Genomic DNA, 22,235 nt, shown 5'->3' with positions numbered 1-22,235 from the left:
TATGTATAAGAACATTGTATTGTATTAAATATTCAAATTCCAAAAAATACAATTTTAACTTTTTCATTTTTAAAGGGGACCTATCATGCTAAATGCACTTTTTGATGTCTTTTATACATAAATGTGTCCCCGGTGGTGTGTCGGGGAACTCACGCAGCGTCAGAAAATAAAACCCTCTCTCTTTTCCTCCGTACCCAAATCTCTAAAATCGGGGCTACAACGGAGCTGATCCAGATTTGCGTCCGATATGACGTAATATCTGAACTGTGGACCCACGGCTAGTGTCGCACGATGTATCGATACTTGAAAGGTACCGCGATACCCTGCCGTTAAAAACGCTACGATTCCTCCGTTTCATTAGTATCGGTACTTTAAGAATGACGGGGGAAAGTACTCTGGTGAGAAAGCGCAGTTTTAATAAGAGCCGTGTGTGTTCAGCGCTCTGCTTCCACTCCCTGCTCTGCAGCCGTGCCTGCAGTCCCTCCCCTCTCAAGCACGCTCTAAGTCCCTCCCCTCTCAAGCACGCTCTAAGTACCTCCCCTCTCTCGTGCACGCGCTAGCTGCCACAGCATGTGAGAAAGCGAGAAGCATGGCTGCAAGTGGGAGTGCAACTGCCGCTGCGCCTCAGCTTGTTGACAAAGAAGACGCCCGAAGCGAAATTTGGAAGTATTTGAGCGAAATCTCTGACAGTGAGGGCAAGCCTACGGACACCACGAGGCCTGTCTGTGAGACATGTTTTAGATCCCTGCAAACCAAGGGAGCCAACACATCAGACTAGAGAATTTAAAGACAGGTTAACGAATGTGATAGATCAGTGCTTTTCAAAGTGGGGGCCCGACCCCCCCGGGGGGCCGCCAGGGGGGTCACGCAAAGTTTGAGAGAAAAAGGATTTTTTTTTTTTTTAAAGTTTATATAATATTGTTTTTTAGATGTTATTAATAACTCTATATCTATCAATCTAAGTGCCCTTTTATGCCAATCTCTTAATATTTTTAATTAATATTATTATTTTTTGAGCTCAGCCCTCACTTTTTTTTTTTTTTTTTTTTTTAATGTATCCATTTTTATTTTAAAGCTTTATACATAAAGTCAGCACTTTTGAAACAGGAAGTGAAACAGAGGGATATGAGGCATGGCTAGAACGGGTAATCTGTTTGGTATTTTGAGCAAAACACTTCAAAGACATGTTTTTTATATATCTGAGACCTATGCTATTGCCTACAAATAGCATGATAGGTGACCTTTAAAGGAAAAGCTGCATTCATCTTTACATGAACCCCAACTGTACTTCATGAATACAACTGAAGAAATGCATTAAAAAACATGTTATATGGTTATACTTAAGAGTTTTTAATGTCCCTTACCTGATACATTAGCACCACGATGATGGGCAGCTCAGCCAGAACTTTGAGGGACAGAGACCCCCGGGGGATGATGGTGTGCTGGAGGCAGAAACAAGGAGAGAAACACAATGAGGAAAGACAGAAATGCTACTTGCTTCTAAACTCTAAAATAAATACAGGAATGCCATTGGACACAGTTAAAAAGAGGTGAACAAATTCAAGTTTTAAAGAAGGGTTATACTATTTCTGAGCAAAGGGCTGCAGGCTTGAATCCTTGTCAGTTTGTGTACATTTTCCCCAACAATGTGTCACAGATTTTCTACACTCCACATACGTTAGATCCAGATTATGTTTTCAGTACAGCCTACGTAAAATTTAGTCCAACATTTATTACAAGGTTCAATGTCATAGTAACAAAAACAGTTAATGTTAACCTGACAAAAAGTGCATGAGCAATTAAAGAAATAATTGGTATACCAGTTCAACTTTTTCACTATTTTAGGGTTAGTAAGAATGCAAGTTTGTGGTTCATCTTGTTAATTATGTGCCAACTGTTGGACAAATGGGTTTCTGTTTCTGGTGGTGCAGTACTACCACCCTGTGGTTAGAGACAGTACTGTGAAGCAGTATGGATTAAAACAAGTGGAAATATAAACTCCTGGTCGTCTTACTGTTCGTGTTTCGCTGTCTTCCCTCTCAGGTGCCGTCTTGACCAACACAGACGTGATCATCCCGACCATTTCTGGGGAGGGGACCGTGTTCTCTGCGATCACCTGCGGGTTCTCAAAGTACCTGGTCTGAGAGGAGCAGAAAGAAACAGTGGTTAAAGGAAACAAAAAGACACAAGTGGCAAGCAAGAGAAGAGACAAAGTCCTCCACTTGTTTACTGAAACCTGCAAAGAAGGGTGTACTTACAACGACTTTGGGAAGCTCTTTGTAGATCTGCTTCACAAAGTCCAGAAAGTGATGAATCTGAGAGGAGAGGATTATGGGAAACGTGTGAATCCAAGGCTTCAAGAAAGTGTTCAAGGTCTCTCTTACTTTTCATAATGAATGAGAGGAAACCAATCATTGATATTGACTTTTCTGGCCTCAGAGAAATATTGACAATTTCTTTATACCATAAACAAATCACCAGTTCAGTACAGGTACAAAACAGAGACACTATTTGAGGACAGCTATGTATTTTTTGGGGTGGCAATAAAGCTGAGACTCTCACCTCCTGGGAAATCGGAGGGCGGAACTGTTTGTGCAGCTCAATGATGATGCGGAGGCATATCAGCACATTCTCCTCACTCTCAATCTGTGAAAAGAAAACAGCATGAGTATGAGATAGCCAAATAAAACCTGCTGTATCTTTAGAATAACTGTAAAACATTTCTTATACCAACAGATCAGAGTGAAATCATCAAATATTATTGTCAACAACTTTCTTATCTACCTTACTTGAGCCGTAGCAATGAACCCTAGTTGTCCAGGGTTCATACACTTTTTCACCAATGACTTCTCCATGACCTTTACCTCGTTTTTCATGACCAAAAAAAGTACTCTCAGCGGTTCCACTGAAACATTTTTATTTTAACATGGTAAGCTGGAAAATATGGTCTGCACATGAAACATGTTGTTTCTACTGCCTATCTAAAACAAATCCAATCGTAGGCTTACGAGCTCCTACAGACTAAAGCCACTGTCAACTAGAGGGCGTGATTGTAAAACTCTCTCACCAGCAAAATACATCGACAGTTAAATGCCATTTTACGTTTCATTATTATACGATACAGTATGTATTATCATTATAGTATTACTATTTCGGCGATTAGATAAAATATAAATTATATTTGATGCAACTTTAGTTACATTTCCATGACTTTTCCCAAACTTTGGGAAATATATTGTTTTCCAGAACTTTTCCAGGGCCTGGAATTTGCATTTTGAATTTCCATGACTTGGTTTTTAGTGACCGTAGGAACCGTGGCCGTTGTACCGTACTTTTCGGGCTATAAAGCGCACCTGCATATAAGCCGCAGCAGCTAAATTGCCCGTCTGTCTTGCTCTCGTTCTGTCTCTCGGTTCCACTTTTACTTTGGCGCTACCCGTCTCACTCTTTTCCGGCCTCCAGCTTTTCCTGCTGGAGCCCGCCGCTTAGAGGTGGCGGGCGCCGACCGGTCATAGAGCCCGTAGAGTTAAAGGTGGTTAATTTTACCTGTAAAATCCATAGATTTAGGAGGTTCCCTAGTGGCCGTTAGCTGGACAAAAAAAATGGGGGGAAAAGTCGCGGCTTATAGTCTGAAAAGTACGGTAATTGTTTGGAAAAAGCTCAAAATAAGTATTACCTTAACATTAACTGGTAGGTGGAAAATGTTGGGTAGTAGTTAACATACGTTTTCCACCAATTTAAGTGCATTTACTGAGAGTCGGAATCTGATTAGCTTTAAGGAAGTATGGCAGATAAGCAGTAAAGACAATTGAATAATAACGATGAATGAATTATGCAAAACAATGTAAAATGTTCTGTATATGAATCGGACTCATACCTCCAGGAAGCGGAACATCACAGACAAGATGTTTTTAGTGTGCGGTCGCAGGTGTTCATTTGTAGGAATTCGATGGATGATTTCCAGCACGAGCTTGCGCAATTGCTGAAAAAAAAGGATCATATTTTAAAGCAGACCATCCAAATGTGCGTAAGATTACACCATAATAATATGATCGAAGAACTAGTTAACTCAGAGGGTGTTTGACAGTATAATCACAGCAAGCAGTCAATCCCTACAGTGATGTTTCGACATTTAACCAAATCAGTACTTCTGCCCAACTCTTGTCTGAAGCTTCACCTGTGTAGGTTTCTCTTGGAGGAATTGCACCTCTCCATCCTGCAGAAACGTGAGGAAGCGGGGGATGATGTGCTCCAAGAAGGTGGAGTACTGAGGAGACGATGTCACATTCTGAAATGAAAAGTCCAGGACATGTTACATCATGTAGTAACTCGGCCGAGCCTGCAGTCAGGTGTTGGCAATGTGCAAAATTTCATCAAATACTTTTCTTTGTTGCTGCAGGCCTTTTTTTCCGCGGCATGAAACACTTACTGTATTGCCCAAGGTCAAACACATCCCTAGAGAATTACACTTGAATAGACTTCTTCAAATCCATCCCAACACGTCAAAAGAGACAAAACATCCATCAAACTTACCTCAAAGTTCTCGCTGACCTCCTGCATCATCTTCAGCTTCGTTTCATCGGCTGGAAGTTGAAGGACAAAATGTCGACATCAATCAAACTTAATAAAAGATGCATTTGAAATGCTCACGGCCGTCTCCTCGTGCTCAGCAGGGACGCTCAGATCTTATCAGTTTGGCTTACAGCATCCAGGTTGTTCAAAAGGTACGTCACACTCACACACACTCGCACACTTACCCACACAAGCGCTCTCACATTCAGGTACCTTTGACTGGACTAAAGAACATCGCTCTCATCACATCGCCCCAGCTGAGCACAAGAGCCTCAACAACTTCAACATAATTAAAAAGGTACATTAAATTAAGTATGTATAATACATTTGTATTAAAATGTTTTCCTTTAAATATAAAAAAATACTATATGAACTTTTTAATGGAAAAGCTGCATCCATCCTTACATGAGCTCCAACTGTAACTATTACAATTGTGAAATAAAATGTTGTTACGCTTTAATGAATACAAATCAGTTGTTAACTAACAAAAAAAATATAAAAAGAATACCTTTAACTGGCTTTAAATCACTACAGATAAAGCACACAGTTTTGAATGCTATATTCTAGCACTTGTACATTAAATGTGATTAAAGACAGATAGATGTTGTCAGTAAATGAATAATATTTTAGCCCATCAAGTACACAAATCCAGTTCAGGGTCTATGAACTCACGTGTGTTGGCGTCTGTGAGTGCTGCCACAAACTGCAGGTACTTCTTCATCAGGGTGGTCTGGTCTACCACCGTGGGGCTGGGGGCCGGCACGAAGGCCATGGTGGCCGACGGGACCGACATGGCTGCAGCAGGGGGGGGGGGGGGGCAGACAGCAGTCTGCACTGATCTCAGAGGGATAACATGTACACTGTGGGGGAAAGAGAGCCGTTTTATTAAATTGGATTTATTTATATGGCCAGTTTCATCCCACGGGCCATTAGACGCTTAAACACCTGAACTTTTGAAAGAACATCCATAACATTCACCTGGTTGCAACTTATATATATATCAATATTCCAATTACTGTATATCATGGTATATGCAGGAACCTGAAGTCAAATGTAAGACCTTTTTTAAGACCCTTTCCATACATTTTAAGACCGCATCGCCACTTGGAGTTTTAACCGGTTACCTTGGCGACACACTTTACCTCACATTGACTATATACAGTATTGACTGTCCTTCCTCCTTAACTTCCAACCATTTGGACGCAGACTTGCATTTCCCCATAACCATGTTGTTTAACAACCGCCGTAAACGGACCTTCACGCTATCGAGCAGTGAGCGCGCGATGTCTTGTTCAGATGACGTCAAACCCAACAGGATACCATAAATAAACTACACAGAATCACACTACACACCTACGCCATGACTACATTCAGGCAGACTGTAGAACACAACCTCTTTGGACCATTCATATACTTATTGAAAACAAGCTACAAAATGTAATACCTTGGAAAATGCCCTTTAATACTTTTTAATAGCCTTCATTTTCGCTAAATTGATTTATCAACTTGTAATACTTATTAAGACCCCGCGGACACCCTGTATAAATACTATTCTGCACTGTTTCTACTATATTCTATTTGATTTACTTGGACTATTATCTGTTTTATTGTGTTGCTCTGTTGGAGGAGCCTGTGACCTAAGAATGTCACTGTCATATCTACACTGTAGCTATGTACACCTGACGATAAAAGCCTTTAATCTTGATTAATGTGTGTATCTATATATATATATATATATATGTCTAGATAGATAGATACTTTATGTATCCTAAACTGGGAAATTATTGTCACAGCAGGGGTGTATTCCGAAGCATTGCACTTATACATACAAATATGTATAAGATGCAATAAGATACAAATATAATACAATAAAAGGAACATGGGGCAAGTGTGTATATATATATATATGAAAATATTGTATACAATTCAATGTAGATGACAATATACAATCTCACCAAGTTAAATACATATAGATATGAGACTTTATATATGTATGAGTATGTATGTTTGTGTATAGACGCATACACACTCGTCTCAGTGGGTGTTCAGGTGTGTATCTATATGCATGTGTTTTTATTATTTGGAACGATGAGATACGACATTTCGATCCCTGTTTGTAACACACACACACACACACACACACACACACACACAGGGAAGTTGCCAATAAAGTTGACTTTAACTCAATCTAAACATGATTTATGCTGAAAATGTCGGCAAAAATCGAATTTGTGTCGTGAAAATGTCAGACTTTGACTATAGACTGTATATATAAAGAGTTTGACAAGCAAAACACATCATGTAACAAATCCACAAACATGCCTCTTAACAGGCGCACATTGATGACATCATCACAAGCATCAGTTAGCACGACTTTTGTATCCCCCGATCGTATTTGTGAATTAAAAACAGTTTTAAGGTGCAAAGTAGAAACTACTCTATTATTAAGAGGCGTAACACCTTAATGCATCCACTCAATGAAGCCAACACATGCACATTTTATATTAATCTGCAGAACACGCTAGCGACCGCGAGCTAACAAGCTAGCTTTCCCAAAGAAAGAAAGCGCCCGTTGCTCTCAAACTTAAAGGAGGGAATAAACTCAAACCAGAGGGAGAAAGCACATTTTCTCAGACAAAACCTGGTTTAAAAGTTATCCGTTCACAGTAGGCTATGGAAAACACCTACTATTTGGTCACATTTCATACGAAAAAGCGAAAATGTTGCACTCACCCAGCGCCACAGACAGGAAACCGTCGCTCGGTATCCGCCGCGCTCACACTGCTGTAGAGGGTTTGCGGCGCCGAGCAAAGATGTGTGATATCCCTCCGCGTATTGTGCATCATAGTTTCCTTATGTATTTTCCTCTATGAATGAATACACCGTCATGATGTTTTATTGCCTAATTCATATACAAAGAAGTGACTAAGTTGATGAATAGTTTTGTAAAAATGAGTTTTATTGGTCAAATGTTTAATTCTAGTACCAGCGGAACGATACATAAGTGAAATCAGTGGTTAAATGACCATCATTTTCGATGGTCTTCTGGCTCCCTGGGTTGTTTGCAGAAGAGGTAAATTAGCAGGTAACTGCACACAGTCACTTCCATGGGTAGTGTGGTACATGGGTCTTGATTTGTTTTAAAGTGATACGTTATTTAAATTAAGTGATTGATTATTGGATGTATTTTCCATCCATTCTAATACATTTTAGGGCTTTAATACCATGCAAATGTAAATTTAAAGGGATATTTCATAACATGGCAACCGCTAAGAGCTGATACTGAGGAGTGGGAAATAAAACTGGATAATTGATGCATGAAGAGTTCTGATGTTTATTCACTGTTTAAAATGTCTTGCGTGAGTTTGCATTGTTTGTTTTGACCACAAGATGGCAGTCCAATGAAAGAAATTGGATAAAGTCACTTTCTCTGAAATCTGCAGTGCTCGGTGTGTAATAAATCACCAGAGACTGTGTTGTTTTTAAATATGTTGTAAGGACATTAAGAAATAACAGGTCATAGCAGTGGTCAATTATTGGTTGTTGTTTTATACGTCTTATGTGTTGTTCTTTTATTAATGTTGGAAAATATGAACATGATGGGTGCCAAATAATATTTTACAATGGCTTTATCTGGTTTTCATATCTCTGGGCAAATTAAAGTATTCTATCTTTCCTGATCATTTGAAAGGTTGTTCCCAAGTGTCATTGACATTATATGAAGTGGCTTTTATGCATTCAAATGAATGTGTAAATGACATAATGGTTCTTCTCCATAGCTTTGGAAATAATGAAGTCAGGTTGAAAGACGGTAATTATTCATCATGTCCTGTCTCCTGCCTAGATTCATTACTTATGGGTTTGATTGATATTTCTCTCATTCACAGCCTCCTCTTTCCACAGAGTGAACCCACTGGCAAAAGAGATATCCCTTTCAGTTAATATCATACAAAATGTACAAAATAATTTGACATATAATGTGACATTCTCATTCTCCCGCTCTGTTCCCTGAGTAATACAGATCTGCTAAAAGATGTTTGTCTCAGGCTTATTGCGCTGTCCTGTTCGTTTCATTAGTGAGGTTTTTGTGTGAGGGGCTTTATCCTGAGAGTGGATGACACGCTGTCGTTCCCGCTTTCCAGAAACCACTCATGTGTCCATTAGATTTGTGTGTGTGTGTGTGTTTTTGTGTGCACTTCTGCAGCTGCTGATGTACCTTATGATGAAGCATGATAACCCCTGCATTATTATTTCTCATATAGAAAAAAAAGTGCACTTCCCTTGAGCCTGATCATCAACAAGACCCTGGAGATCTATTCATGCGCACATCCACATTCACTCTTTCCATCCTTGAGGTCTGCAGAATGAGAGGACATTTTCTCTGCGAACCAGCCGGATGAACATTTGTGAAAAAGACTCCATGCCTTGCTTTGTGAATATGGTTGTTGTTGTTGTTGTTGTTGTTGTTGTTGTTGTTATAATGTGATTGAATCAGCATGAGTTCAAATTGGACTGGCAAATATATTTTGTCTCTCTCGCCTCGGTAGCAGAAAGAAGGTGTGATGTCAAAACTCTGGGTTTAACTGTCTTCAGGCAGAGTGCGTTACCCATGATGACAATTGATGTTTCACAAGCGTTGCAAAGCTACACACCAGCAAACTGAAGGTGTTGATGCCCAAACAATAGAATATATCTTTATTGTCATCACACATCAGTGCAACGAAATTCAGTTGGCATCTCTCAATGCAATACATAACATAAATAAGAACACATCCAATACAGCAAGATCCCGCTTCCCCTATGTATTTATTCCTCCACTCACCAAAAATCTCTGTTGTGATATTTTCGTAAATCTTTTTGCTAAAATTAGCTTGTATTTTGAGAACATTTACATTTGTTGGGAAGTTGTCCTGTTGTAAAATCCAAATATAATTTATGACGACAGTAGCACAAATATTTTACAACATATCTGATTAAAATGAATCAATTGAAAGTATTGCCAAATGATATTATCCAAACACCATTAATCAGAGAAATCAGCAACAGTCCTGAACATTTCTTATTTTCCTTTGCTTCCCAAACCACTTACACTTACAGTAATGGAAAGTATTCATCACATTAGTTCAGTTATGTGTTACATAAACTTGACTACTACTACTTTATACTTACTTTTCAATACATTTCAGGGGGACATATTGCACCTATCTTCCACTCTGATGTAGTTACTTTCAGCTGTATTTAAATAAAAAATACTACTAGCTTATTAAAGAACATGCACTGTTTAAGGTGTAAGACCAGTGGTTCAAATCATGTTTGGCTTATGACACCTCGTGAACAATCGGTGTCTGATTTGGGCCAGGGATTTGGTTCCAACAAAGGGACATTTCCCCTCAGAAACTCAAAAAGAAGCTCAATTTATCCAAATATTTCACGTACGGCGTAACCTTTGTCTTCTTTACTGTATTATTATTTAAATCACAACATCCCACGTTTAATTCATGACCTTTTCGATGTGGCCCGACCCCTTTGCTCGGTTTAAAATGTGTTTTTTAATTCGTATTTTTCCTTCTTCCACCGCAAAAAAACCCCCATTATTTTCAGATGAATGAGAAGCTAATGAAAAATGCTTTTCATTTCAGATGGCACAAACTGGTTGAACCTGTCTCATTTTGCCCATGGTTTTTATTTTTACATGATACTGATGTGTTGCATTGACGTTGTTCTGAAACTGCCTGTAGGGATGGTAGCCTAGTAACAAACTTTTCTGTGTAATCACTTGAGTGGAAGCGTCTCTATCTGATCATCCATTTAGAGCAAAAAAGAAGTCCTGCAGCTGAGTTCCTTGCTGCTTTTTAAACGCCGACACTCAACAATGTGCTCTTAGAGTGAAACCAAACTGTTTCTCCTCTCATTATTCGGAGCCGTGTTCAAAGCACAGTGGTCTGTCTTCCAATCTGCACACCGAGATTAATTGACCTTTCACAGCCAGGAAGGCAGCTGTGGCTAATTGTTTACCATCACATCCTGTTTCTTCCTCAATGCTTCCTTTATTGAAGGACTCACCTGCATTCATAACGATTTCTCATGTTTGTTATGGCTGGGAAAACTCAAGTGGCGCACTTAATTAATGGAACAAAATGTCTTAATTACTTCTTGTATATTGTGTTCTTACTTTTCTGATTGTTATTAAACGTATACAAATACCTGTGGTCGTACATTTTATATTATTTTAGGATCCTGGTTTTCTATCACCCGGATAGCATAATTGGATTTACATCAACAGTGAAATATCATCAGACAGAAGTATTGAATCGACATTGATGCCTGAAATTGACACTAAATTGAAATACATTTCTCATTTTCATTTTTCTAGCAAGGTGTCTTGGGTTTAATTTAAGTTTATTTTGATGTTCTGAAGCAATGTTACTCTTATATACCACCTTTCATGACATTTGCTCAATTCATACAACGTTAGAACAATATAATATTGTTCTAACATGTAAACCAGACCAGTTTTGTATCATGTGGAGCAGCTGATAGCATGCTGCTGGAATTAGATAGATTTTTAATGGGTTTTTGGCAGGGTCGAGAGCACTGCATCATTGAAATTACCCCCTTTTGGCCCGTTTTCTGCGTGTTTTAACAACATGGCGGCACCAATTTCCGCAATTGTTCTTCATTACATTCTACCAATAGTGTTCCCCAATCCTCAGTTGATGTGTTGGAGAGAAAGAAAGAGTTGGCATGTTATGACAATATTGATTTAACTTTGGTACTTTAATGAAACCATAACACTATTGATTCACAGGCATGTTTTCTTAAAAACTGTGTAACGATTTTTTTTGTTCAGACTTTACAATTCTGGCTTTAAAGTTAGAACAAAAAAACCCACTTCTGGTGAGATCTCCCAAAAAACTGTGGCCCTAATCCTTTTCCGTACTTTTCTGACCAAATCTTAATGTTCAATAAGGACTGCTCTAGACAGGAATACATTCATTATGGGGACACATCATAAACAAACAAACAAACAATACACTGAGACTTTTTATCACACCTTCCCAATGTTAGCCACCCTCAGCTTAAATGTTGTAATTAGTAAACTCCTTAGTCTTCATTGCTTAATAATTCACTTTGCAAATAAATGAACCAACAAATGTTTGACCCAGATGCTGACGTCAGCCTACTACAGCCAATCGCAGAGCTCCACAGACACCTTTCTTTTTGGTAATCCTTTCCTAAGAGGAGCTGTCAGATCAGCACCGCGCAGTGCTCTCTGTTTGAGCCACAAATAGTTCCTTCAACACAAGCCACATTAACCGGGTTTACAGTGACCGAGTCACCCCTGATCGGATTGTCTGCTCAGGCCTGTCTTCATATTGCTGCTCCGGCATGGCGCTACCCAGTAGAAATAGTTATACGTGAGTTTTTTTGTGTAAACTTGCACTTTTACGCACCGAAGTTACCGGTGGATTTTGATAGAGAGTGTTTAGGGTTTGGCTTTAACTTTAATTGTATCTCTGCCGGTATGTTTTCACTCTTGTGCGGATTGATGAGTGTGTGTGCCTTGGGCCGCGGTCAGTTAGCCACCAATGGACAGCTGGACGATGGAAAGCGGTACATCTGCCGCGCAATTCCCCTCAGCGGAGATCCCACCTGCCCGGTGACATTGTTACCCGAGCTAAACGCGGGAGGCCAGGAAGAGGAGCTCAGAAATACCGTCATGCAGCTCCGAGAGACAATCCTACAGCAGAAAGAAATGATTTCCAAACAGATAGGCACCATCAACGAGCTCACCACCAAGCTGTCCCTCTGTGCCTCAACCACCGACGATAGGAAGTACGACAAGGGGTCTTCCTGGGGGAAAGAGAAGCAAAACACGATGGGGGATGTTCCCAGAGATCCAAATGACAGCATCGACAGTATGGGGAAAACCATGCAAGGGCTGAAGGACCGGTTGGAGAACTTGGAGGTAAGGAAATGCGCAATGCAAGCCTCTGTGCCAAAGCCATGCGTAAAAGAACAGTTTGACTTCTAGGAATTATAGGATTACAACACCTTGTCTATACACTGCTGTGACGTTAAACTTAGTTGGCACATTGTTGGCACTTCTGAGAATCATTAAACACTGTTCAAATCAGAGGTATCTCTGAGGATGAGATTAATTAATCAATTACGCAGGACCAGTTGTGCTGCCTGGGAGTTTGCTAAACTAGGTTCGAAAATAAAGTAAAATTAGTTTTTCCAGTTTAAAAGGTTAATTATGCTTAATGTCAGACCCATACATTACGTCATTCCTATGGTGTAAGACATCACAGAACTATATGTGAAAATTAACAAATCTCTACCAAAATCAAAAACATGAGAATCTGAAGCCACATTTATGATGTCATCAACTGAAGCCTTTTCAAAGAAACCGAATTTAGAGAGATTTTATAGACGACACTTCACCCAGGGGAATGTTCTGATTATTGGGTTTCAAGGCAAGGCAAGTTTAGATATAGCAGATTTCAACACAAGGCAATCCAAATTGCGTTATAAAGAAACATTTAAAGCCCCAAGATATAGTGCAACAGAAACACATTGAAAAATGACATTTAAGTACATTTAAAACTGTTAAAAAGCCAAGAAACTAGAACAAATTAAAATTGGAACACACTAAATAGAATAAGATATAATATTCAAAGTTACAGTGCAGTGTAATATAGGAATATGTATGATTTGATAGAAGGCAGAGGATCTTACTTTAGATTTGGATTTCACATTCATTCATTGTATATGGAGCCCATCAGGACTTAATACTTGCAGATATCTCAAGTGAGAGTTAACATGTCAAAACATATTAATTAATTAGCTTTTCCGCTTTAAATTTGCATGAAAAGCACACAGGTGGTTAGTGCCACAGTGAATTCAACAAGCCAAGCCTAATTACATTTAATCAAACAACACAATTGGAAAACCAAAGCGTTATACAACCCTGACACTGTGGGCCTGTCAATCATAGAGTGGTGATGTAAGCTCTATGGGGGCTGATGATCCTCGGTGTGCACTTCCTGCTCATGTTGTCCCGTCCGTCCTTCCTTAGCAACAGCACCTGAGAGCCAACGTATCCGGAGCGTCGTTCCCCACCGAGCTGCGGGACCTGCTGCAGCGCCGCCTCGGGGAGCTGGAGAAGCAGCTCCTGAAGAAGGTCAGCAACCTGGAGGAGGAGAAGAGCATGCTGTCCAACGCCACGGCCGAGTACAGGCTGAAGACCGAGAGCACCCTGAGCGCTTTGGTGGACAGGATCAGTGAGCTGGAGAAAGGTGAAGTGTCAAAATCCAAAATTCTAATTAGTTGTTTTTTTTAGATGATCTGGTGAGATGAGTCAACTGGACAGAGATGGCAAAAGTACACATCCTTTACTCAAGTAGAATTACAGATACTCAAAAATACTGACTAAACTTCTTTACTCAAGTAAAAGTAGCTGTTTTAAAGAGTACCTGACCTCCCTTTATATTAATAGAAAAATAATGTCATTGTTAGCTAATGAATGTTTCCATGCTGAACAACGGCAACATGACAACGTTTCCATTGGTCCCTCTTCTTTAGAGAAGACCAGGAAATTATGGATACACGGATCGTGTTCAAATCAATAGGCACGCAATGACTCTAAATAATAATGATCACGCACCAAACACACATTCAGACTAAAGGAACCAGCTGTTTGGGAAATGAGAGAAGTAGAAAGTACAGGTATTTGAGTTCAACATGTAAGAAGTAGAAAGTACAGGTATTTGGGTTCAACATGTAAGAAGTAGAAAGTACAGGTATTTGGGTTCAACATGTAAGAAGTAGAAAGTACAGGTATTTGGGTTCAACATGTAAGAAGTAGAAAGTACAGGTATTTGAGTTCAACATGTAAGAAGTAGAAAGTACAGGTATTTGGGTTCAACATGTAAGAAGTAGAAAGTACAGGTATTTGGGTTCAACATGTAAGAAGTAGAAAGTACAGGTATTTGGGTTCAACATGTAAGAAGTAGAAAGTACAGGTATTTGAGTTCAACATGTAAGAAGTAGAAAGTACAGGTATTTGAGTTCAACATGTAAGAAGTAGAAAGTACAGGTATATGTGTTCAAAATGTAAGAAGTAAAAGTAAAAGTAAAAGTCGCATAAAGCTATCTACTACACTAATGGAGAGGAGGCAGAGGAAGGCACTCAGAGGAATAAAAGAGTGGAGTGGAGAGGGTCTGATGAATCAGAGACGAAGTGACAGACGTTTTTTACATAAAAGGAACTTTTGTTGAGGTTTTCCATTACGTCTGTGTATCAAACATAAAGGGAGGTGATGCTGATGGGATGTTGTTACCTTGTGTTAATTCCAAGGAAACTATGAACATGTTTTAGAAACTTCTGCCATAAGCAAACTTAACTCCCACAAACATCAAACGACCCTTAATGTGTAATTAGAAGTCTGCTTGTTCAAGGGCAAACTAACTGGATCTACTGCAATAATGACTCTTATTCTAGTGCGAAAATGAAATTCATACGCATGCAATGTCTATATTTATTCCAGTGCAATACATGTTCTTAGTCTAGTGCAATAATGACATGTACAATAACTATTCATGTGCAGTACTTAGCTAGTAATAAGGACATTATATTCTATTGCAATACATGTTCTTATTTTTGTGTAATGTTGCATTAAAGCTTGTGCAGTAGTTAGATACTTGTTAAAGTACGCTTTTCCTTTGTCTTTTTATTGAACTGATAAGGAGAAGTGCTTATTGATTCCTGGCTTGCTTTTCTAAAACGCCTCATGTGTCACCTCTAACCTTTCCCACTGTGTCTCTTCCTCTTCCTCGTCTCTCTGTCTCATTACAGGAGGAGGAGACTTCAAGTCCCCGGAGCAGTTCAAGCTGTCCCTCCCCCAGCGGACCAACTACCTGTACGGCCGCGTCACCAAAACCCTGCCGGAGATGTACGCTTTCACGCTCTGCATGTGGATCAAGTCCAGCGCCAGTCCTGGCATCGGGACGCCCTTCTCCTACGGTGTGCCGGGGCAGGCCAACGAGATAGTGCTGATCGAATGGGGAAATAACCCGATAGAGCTGCTCATCAACGACAAGGCAAGTCAACCAGCAGCAATACTATACATGTGGTTTTATGGAAGAAAAACACAGCTAATTTGTTTGCATTGCATTGCCGGATTTGAAAGAATATTCCCATCACTATTCATCAGTAAAATCAGCCCCAGTCTACAAGGTCTATTATTGTTCTGCTTAATTCAACAAAAATATACTTGGCAGTTACTTTCAACTGAATATTTGACATGAAATATCATAATATAAGCTTATAAAATCTAATGCATTTTTAAAGGGGCCCTTGCATGCTTATTTTCAGGTTACATAATTGGATATTGTGTCCCTACTGTGAAATGTCTCCATGCTGTAATGTTCAAAAAGCTCTTTAATTTGTCATACTGCCTGTGCTGCAGCACCTCTTTTCACCCTCTGTCTGAAACCAGAGCCCAGTCTGCTCTGATTGGTTAGCTGGCCGCCTCTGTTGTGATTGGTCAACCAGCTTAGAGATGTCCCACCCCTTACGGCCCGTCCACACAGCTGCGTGCGTTGACGCTTCACCATTCACTTTGAATGGGGTGACGTCACCTTTAGCCGAAATGCATCGTGGGAAGCGACGCGGCGCGTAGCTGGCGTAGCTCGCTGCAAAAGTTGAGCAATGTTCAACTTTTGACGCCTCGGCAGAAGCGTCAGCCAATCGAATCATATGCCAGTACAAGCTCTAGCCAATCAAACCGCTGCTTGTGTGTCAGGGGCGGGAGATTCATGTGATTGGTTGTTGGTCGAGCTTCAGACACGCCCGCCGGCAAGCGTCAGCGCACGCCGCTGTGTGGACGGGCCGTTAGCCTATCATGTTATTTTTTGTTCCTTTCATATTATTAGCAAAACTTAATGGATGCTAACCACAGCTAAATGCTTTGCTTTTTGAATCCTAGGTGGCCCAGCTACCTTTGGAGGTACGGGACGGGAAGTGGCATCACATCTGCATCACCTGGACCACACGGGACGGCCAATGGGACGCTTACCAAGACGGAGGGAAGCTGGGAAGTGGGGACAACCTGGCAGCCTGGCACCCGATCAAACCCGGGGGGGTCATCATCCTGGGGCAGGAGCAGGTGAGAAAGCGCAGCCATTATCTACTCCAGGCCGTTTGTATCAAATATAGCAGGCCCTTACCTGAAATCACCTCTGATGACGGATCATCCTTCTCACAGTATCACAGGTCAAACCCTTCTTGGTGTAATGTCAAGTGGTTCTGTTATGAGCAGGGTTCTTTTTAGAACACCTTTGCAAAGGGAATATCAACGTCCCCTGAAGCAGAAATAAGATGGTGGCAGGTTATCATGACAAAACAATTACCAAGATAATAGTAAAAAAACAAAACCTATCATTGCCCATTGATGCTGACCAATCTGCGCATTACTAACCCTCCTGTTGTCTTCGGGTCAAATCTGACCGATGTAATACTTTCATCAATCATAACTTTTTAGTTTTACATTCGATTGCATTAAGGCGTTATGATATCCTTCACACAGTAGACATTTGAACATATAAAATTGCTGATCACCACACACACACACATACACACACACACACACACACACACACACACACACACACACACACACACACACACACACACACACACACACACACACACACACACACACACACACACACACACACACACACTCTAGATGTGTTCCCCCCCTTATGTGCCCAATCCCCCCACATGGATCACACCTGGCACGCAAATACATGTTCAGTGTCTATTCTTTGTATATTTACTGCAGTTCTTCATGTGTACCAGTAGTCTGATAAAATATACAGTTTGAAAGGGTGTTAAATGACATTTGGTGGTGATTAATGGTTTTTGTGTTAATGTAATCGCAGTTAAAACAAGACCGGTCACCGAGAACACCAAAGTAAGGGCCGGGGGGGGAACGAAGAGAATAGGAGGGTTAAAAGAATGAAGAACCTTCTGTGGAAATTAAACCAGTGTTTGAAACCCTTATTATTATATGACATGTTCAAGTTACATGACTGACCACTGTGCAGAGGTGGAAGAATTACTCAGATTATTGACTTAAGTAAAAATAGCAATAACACAGTCTAAAAAAAACTAAAGTCAAAGTCCTGCATTCAAGTGGCTAAAAGTAAAATGACTCACTATGCAGAAACAAAACACCATGTATTTAGTTTTTTTAATGATTTTATTATAATTATTGATGCATTAATGTGTTCATCACTTCAATGTTGCACTTGGTAAAAAGGGTATTATTTAAATTAGTTGATATACTACTGGGTAGCTAAACCTATAATAATATATTAGTAGATTTGGAATTGGAAACATTTGCCTCCAAAATGTAGAGGAGTAAAAGTATAAAGTAGCATAATGTGAAAATATTCAAGTACAAGTACCTCTTTTCTTTTACTTCAGTACATTAGTAGTTTACTGCAACTTCGATGGAAATCTGTCATTTAAACAAAATGTCTTTCCATATTTATAAGAGAAAATAGCAAATAAAAAGCATCTGCAGAGGGACCGAGCACAATCAGAGGATTTCTGCAGCGACTTTGTTACACTTTATTAGAAAGAAAAACGGCTCAACCTCGTGATTTCTGCAAAGAAAGGCTAAGAGCATTTGTCCTGAATTGGTAATAAAATGTTACATCATTTTCGGGATAGAGCTGCTTTCAACAAGCTTCAACACAATAGACACACACTTGGTTCAGGGGGAGGTCACTAGACATATTGGTACCTATGAAACTGTATGTGTGCTGTGCGTAAGCAAGATCGGATGGTAGTGGTCTCTCACGGTTACACTGTCAGTAATTAGACACAGAGTCAACACTCGATAATAAACAAGGTCAATTATATTACATTACATATTCTTAGTATTATGATCACCTTGTCCAATACAAAACAACGTGAAAAGCAACAAATATAATATAGAATTGTATGTATTTTTGTATGAAATATGGAACATTTTAACGTGTTTTTAGCCATATTAGCGTCTCTAGGAACAGTCATTTTGTTCTCACGGTCGACCACTTTAGTTTACACTGAAATATGTTAATAATGGTCTAATTGAATTTTGCGCACACATTCATGTTCCCCAGAGGATAAACCCTAATGACGTGTTGATTCCCTGGCAGTCATTAAGTTATCCATCTTAATTATTAATTACAAATATCTCAACAAAGATTGATTTTCATCCATTTGTCTGAAGATATTCATGATATGCTGTATATTGATCCTTTGACTTTTTTTTTTTTGAGTGCCAATATGAGGATTACATTTGGGATTTAAAGTTACATATTACTATACAAGTATTGAAATGATTGATGTGTGAATTTTGGTCCTGAAGTTCATGTTCCCCTCAGGATAAACTATTGTGACTTTGATGCTCCTCTCACCTTTCTATGTAGAGACATCGTCACGTCAAATGTGTACTTTATGACCGAAAACCAAAAAAACGAATGCTATCTACACCAACCTCATTCTTACTTGTACTTTTTTAGCACTAACTATGATTATGTTAGATGGTGAACATGGTAATGAGGGGGGAAAGCGGCTCAGATGACTGTACAATATACACTGTACTGGTGGCTTCTATATTAAGATAAGATAAAATGGACTTTTATTAATCCCTCGTGCGGAAATTGTTTCTCTGCATTTGACCCATCCTGGTGTTAAGAGCAGTGTGCTGCCATTTTGAACGGTGAGCAGTGTAGGGAACGGTGGTCTTGCCGGGACTTGAACTGGTGACCTTCCAGTTGCCAAGCCAAGTCCCTATCGACTTCGCCACCACCGCCCCTATTTTTAATACTATATGATCGTGTGTACTCTAGTATGTATAGCTGGGATTTGATCACATATCAGATGGACCATTGTGTGTATGGAGTGGCATATGGACAATTAAACAAGCATTGTAGTATATATCTCCACAAATAAGGACTATAAAACAAATAATCTTTTTGGTTTCCTAAACAAATCCTAATTAAAACCCTATCAGTGGCATATTAAAGATTTACAGACATTTTCACACATTTGCACGCAGTGTTATGTGCTTCATTATTTATGGCATTGAACAGAAACACCTCGTGTAAAAGTGTAATGTCTTGTCCACCAATATTCCCACCAAGTACTTCCTCCTAACGTTTGATTACATTGTTCATGATGCTTCTTTTCAATTACCATCCCGCTGTTTATTGCTTACAGGACGTGGTGGGCGGGCGCTTCGATGCCGGACAGGCCTTCGTGGGCGAGCTGAGTCAAGTGAACATTTGGGACCGCGTCCTGAAGCCGGTGGAGATCCAGTCGATGGCCAACTGCAGCTCTTACATCCCCGGGAACGTGATCTCCTGGCTAGCATCCAATGTGGAAGTGTTTGGGAGGGGAGCGTTCAAGCGGCCCATGGAGACGTGTCAGGAGCGCCTGCCTAAAGCTTAAAAACTCTCGTGCCTCACTAGATACACTTAAAAAACTGAACCGTTGGCTTTATGTAAATGTATTATGTCAACAGAGTTCACATAACTGTATTAGGTTAATTGAAAGCAATAATATTAATTACACATTTTTTTGGTTAAACTTAAAGGGGACCTATTATGCAAAATCCACTTCTTCATGTCTCTTCTACATCAACATGTGTCCTCTCTGTGGAAAGAGACTCTGAAAGTTTCAGGAAAAAAGATTCTCTCTCTTTTTGTCCTGATCCATTTATATAAAAGTCTGAAAATGGGCTGATCAGATTTTGGCCACTTTATGATGTCATAACGATTTGTTGGCTTGTGTTAGCCAATCAGCAACCAAGGTAACCCCACCCCCCCACCTTACCTGAATCTCCTCCGAGAGCACCATTGAGTTCTTTGTAACCAAATGTCTCTCAGAGGGGCGTGGGGAGGGGCTCCTTATCTTCATCTAAAGTAACAGACAGAGAATCATCACTTTGGAAACAGGGCTGAAACAGAGGGGATTATGGGTAATGCTGCAATGATCTGTTTGGTGTTTGGAGCCAAACACTTCAGAGACATGTTTTGTATATATATATTTGAGACCTATAATAACATAATAGTGGACCTTTAATATAGTTGCTTTCAACTAACCTAATACAGTGTGAAATGTGTTGTTATAATACATTGAATTAAAGTCAACGGTTCAGTTTTTTTAGTGCAAGTGTTTCCATCCATTCAGCATTGTTTTCATTGTCTGCTTGGCAGTTCGTGGGCTTTACGTTGAATATCAGCGTGTAAAAAGCGTGTAAAAATGTTCTTTTTTCTTACTCTGCAAGGAAAGATATTTGAGAAGCACTTAAACCCTTCAAAACACCCACCTCTAAGGTTGAACTTCCCCTCAGGTGTTGGTGCTAAGACATCACTTACTGTACATCTTCATCCCCTCGCAGACGCCCACACACCCCTCCCTCCACACTCAACAGCTTTGGAGTAATGAAAATCCACTCTAGTCCTACTCAGACGCACGCTACTACTACAGGGTCCAGACTGTTGGCCGCAGACATGTGACTTGATGTTGCGTGCAGCATGGGAGTGAAGGGAGGTAAGATCAAGGGTCTGGCTAATGTTATGTCAATTCCTTAACTAGGGAATAATCAAACCTATTACCCTGACATGTTAGGGGGATTCAAATATGGCGCTTTACCTGTTACGTGCACGTAGCTTGTAGTTCTGTGCAATAGAGTGATTGTATGTTAGAAGCAATACTTTTGATTTTGCAGCCTTTATGTAAGTACAAAATTCACCTTGGTAAAGCTTTATTCTTGGGTACGGATACCGGTGATACTAGGGAGTCTATCACAGTGCTTTTTGTCTTGCCTTCTTTTCTTCTGAATGAAACCTGTTTAAATGGTGAATCATGTTGGAGAAATATTCATAGCTTCATTGTTGTGATATAACTTTACTTGTGATTTTTCGTTGACAGAACACGTTAGACCAATCACACTCTCAAGAATGTATTTGAAATGTACTCGTGTCGTGTCACTGTACGTTGTCAAGTGTATCTGTCAAGAAAAAATGTAGTTTTTTAATGTAATCTCTATTTTTAGTAATGTAAGGCATTGTCGATCTTGTCATGTGGCCTTCTCATGCAGACTTAAGTGCCATCAAATGATTTCTAAGTGTTGAAAACCATTTGCTTTGCCAATAAACGAAAATGTGGGAAATAAAGGAAATGACTGCAAAATAAATTCACAAAATCGTGTTTTCTTCATCTGCCCTTAGATATCCTGCTAATCAGTATACTTTCTGTATTCCATTATTTAAGCATTCAGTTACTCTTGTTTGTTGTTGGTATGATAGATCAACACCAGTTTAAAATACATTTGCTTCTTCTTAGAAATATTCAAGCTGTTGACGAGGAGGACATGATTTAATGACACAGGCTGATCTTTAGGCTCAAGTGGCTTTGGTCAAGAAAACAACAGGTGCGCTCCGTGGCATTAGCAACACTAAACAGATAAGAGAGGTCAAAAGGTCAGGGGTTACATCACTCACACACTCCCTCAAGACAAAGCAACTCTTTCCAAGTTCACTCTGCTCCGGATACACCTCAAGCAGTGAGTATTTTCAAAAACATAAATGAATGG

The 22,235-nt window shown here is 39.8% G+C and overlaps 2 protein-coding genes across 3 annotated transcripts in view; one reads left to right on the top strand and one right to left on the bottom strand.

Moving 5' to 3' along the window:
• The window catches only part of trrap (transformation/transcription domain-associated protein), a 117,961-nt gene extending 112,591 nt beyond the window's left edge, over nucleotides 1–5,370 (bottom strand). For both annotated transcript variants that reach the window (XM_034107282.2, XM_034107283.2), the window contains exons 1-8: nucleotides 5,245–5,370; nucleotides 4,534–4,583; nucleotides 4,178–4,288; nucleotides 3,878–3,982; nucleotides 2,563–2,646; nucleotides 2,259–2,315; nucleotides 2,015–2,140; nucleotides 1,365–1,442 (exon numbers count right to left, since the gene is read on the bottom strand). In XM_034107282.2, the coding sequence (XP_033963173.2) occupies nucleotides 1,365–1,442; nucleotides 2,015–2,140; nucleotides 2,259–2,315; nucleotides 2,563–2,646; nucleotides 3,878–3,982; nucleotides 4,178–4,288; nucleotides 4,534–4,583; nucleotides 5,245–5,365 (732 nt within the window). In that variant the 5' untranslated portion in view covers nucleotides 5,366–5,370. The remainder of the gene's footprint in view (nucleotides 1–1,364; nucleotides 1,443–2,014; nucleotides 2,141–2,258; nucleotides 2,316–2,562; nucleotides 2,647–3,877; nucleotides 3,983–4,177; nucleotides 4,289–4,533; nucleotides 4,584–5,244) is intronic.
• A 6,640-nt stretch (nucleotides 5,371–12,010) lies between these two features.
• nptx2b (neuronal pentraxin IIb) lies at nucleotides 12,011–21,821 on the top strand. Its single transcript, XM_034107861.2, has 5 exons — nucleotides 12,011–12,541; nucleotides 13,655–13,874; nucleotides 15,434–15,678; nucleotides 16,566–16,745; nucleotides 19,856–21,821. The coding sequence occupies exons 1-5, from the start codon at nucleotides 12,098–12,100 to the stop codon at nucleotides 20,084–20,086; spliced, it is 1,320 nt and encodes a 439-aa protein (XP_033963752.1). The 5' UTR covers nucleotides 12,011–12,097; the 3' UTR covers nucleotides 20,087–21,821.
• Nucleotides 21,822–22,235: the final 414 nt, after the last annotated feature.

The sequence above is a fragment of the Pseudochaenichthys georgianus genome, chromosome 19, assembly GCF_902827115.2.
Source record: "Pseudochaenichthys georgianus chromosome 19, fPseGeo1.2, whole genome shotgun sequence".
NCBI classification, from domain to species: domain Eukaryota; kingdom Metazoa; phylum Chordata; class Actinopteri; order Perciformes; family Channichthyidae; genus Pseudochaenichthys; species Pseudochaenichthys georgianus.
The sequence above is the reverse complement of the archived record's forward strand: the minus strand, read 5'-3'. Positions and strand labels throughout refer to the sequence as shown.

What these genes read in the sequence shown, in the direction of transcription:
- nptx2b (XM_034107861.2), top strand. Translation starts at nt 12,098, where the DNA reads ATGTTTTCACTCTTGTGCGGATTGATGAGTGTGTGTGCCTTGGGCCGC. An exon ending in GATCAGTGAGCTGGAGAAAG is followed by an intron (nt 13,875 to 15,433) that starts GTGAAGTGTCAA and finishes GTCTCATTACAG; the next exon opens with GAGGAGGAGACTTCAAGTCC. An exon ending in AGCTGCTCATCAACGACAAG is followed by an intron (nt 15,679 to 16,565) that starts GCAAGTCAACCA and finishes TTTGAATCCTAG; the next exon opens with GTGGCCCAGCTACCTTTGGA.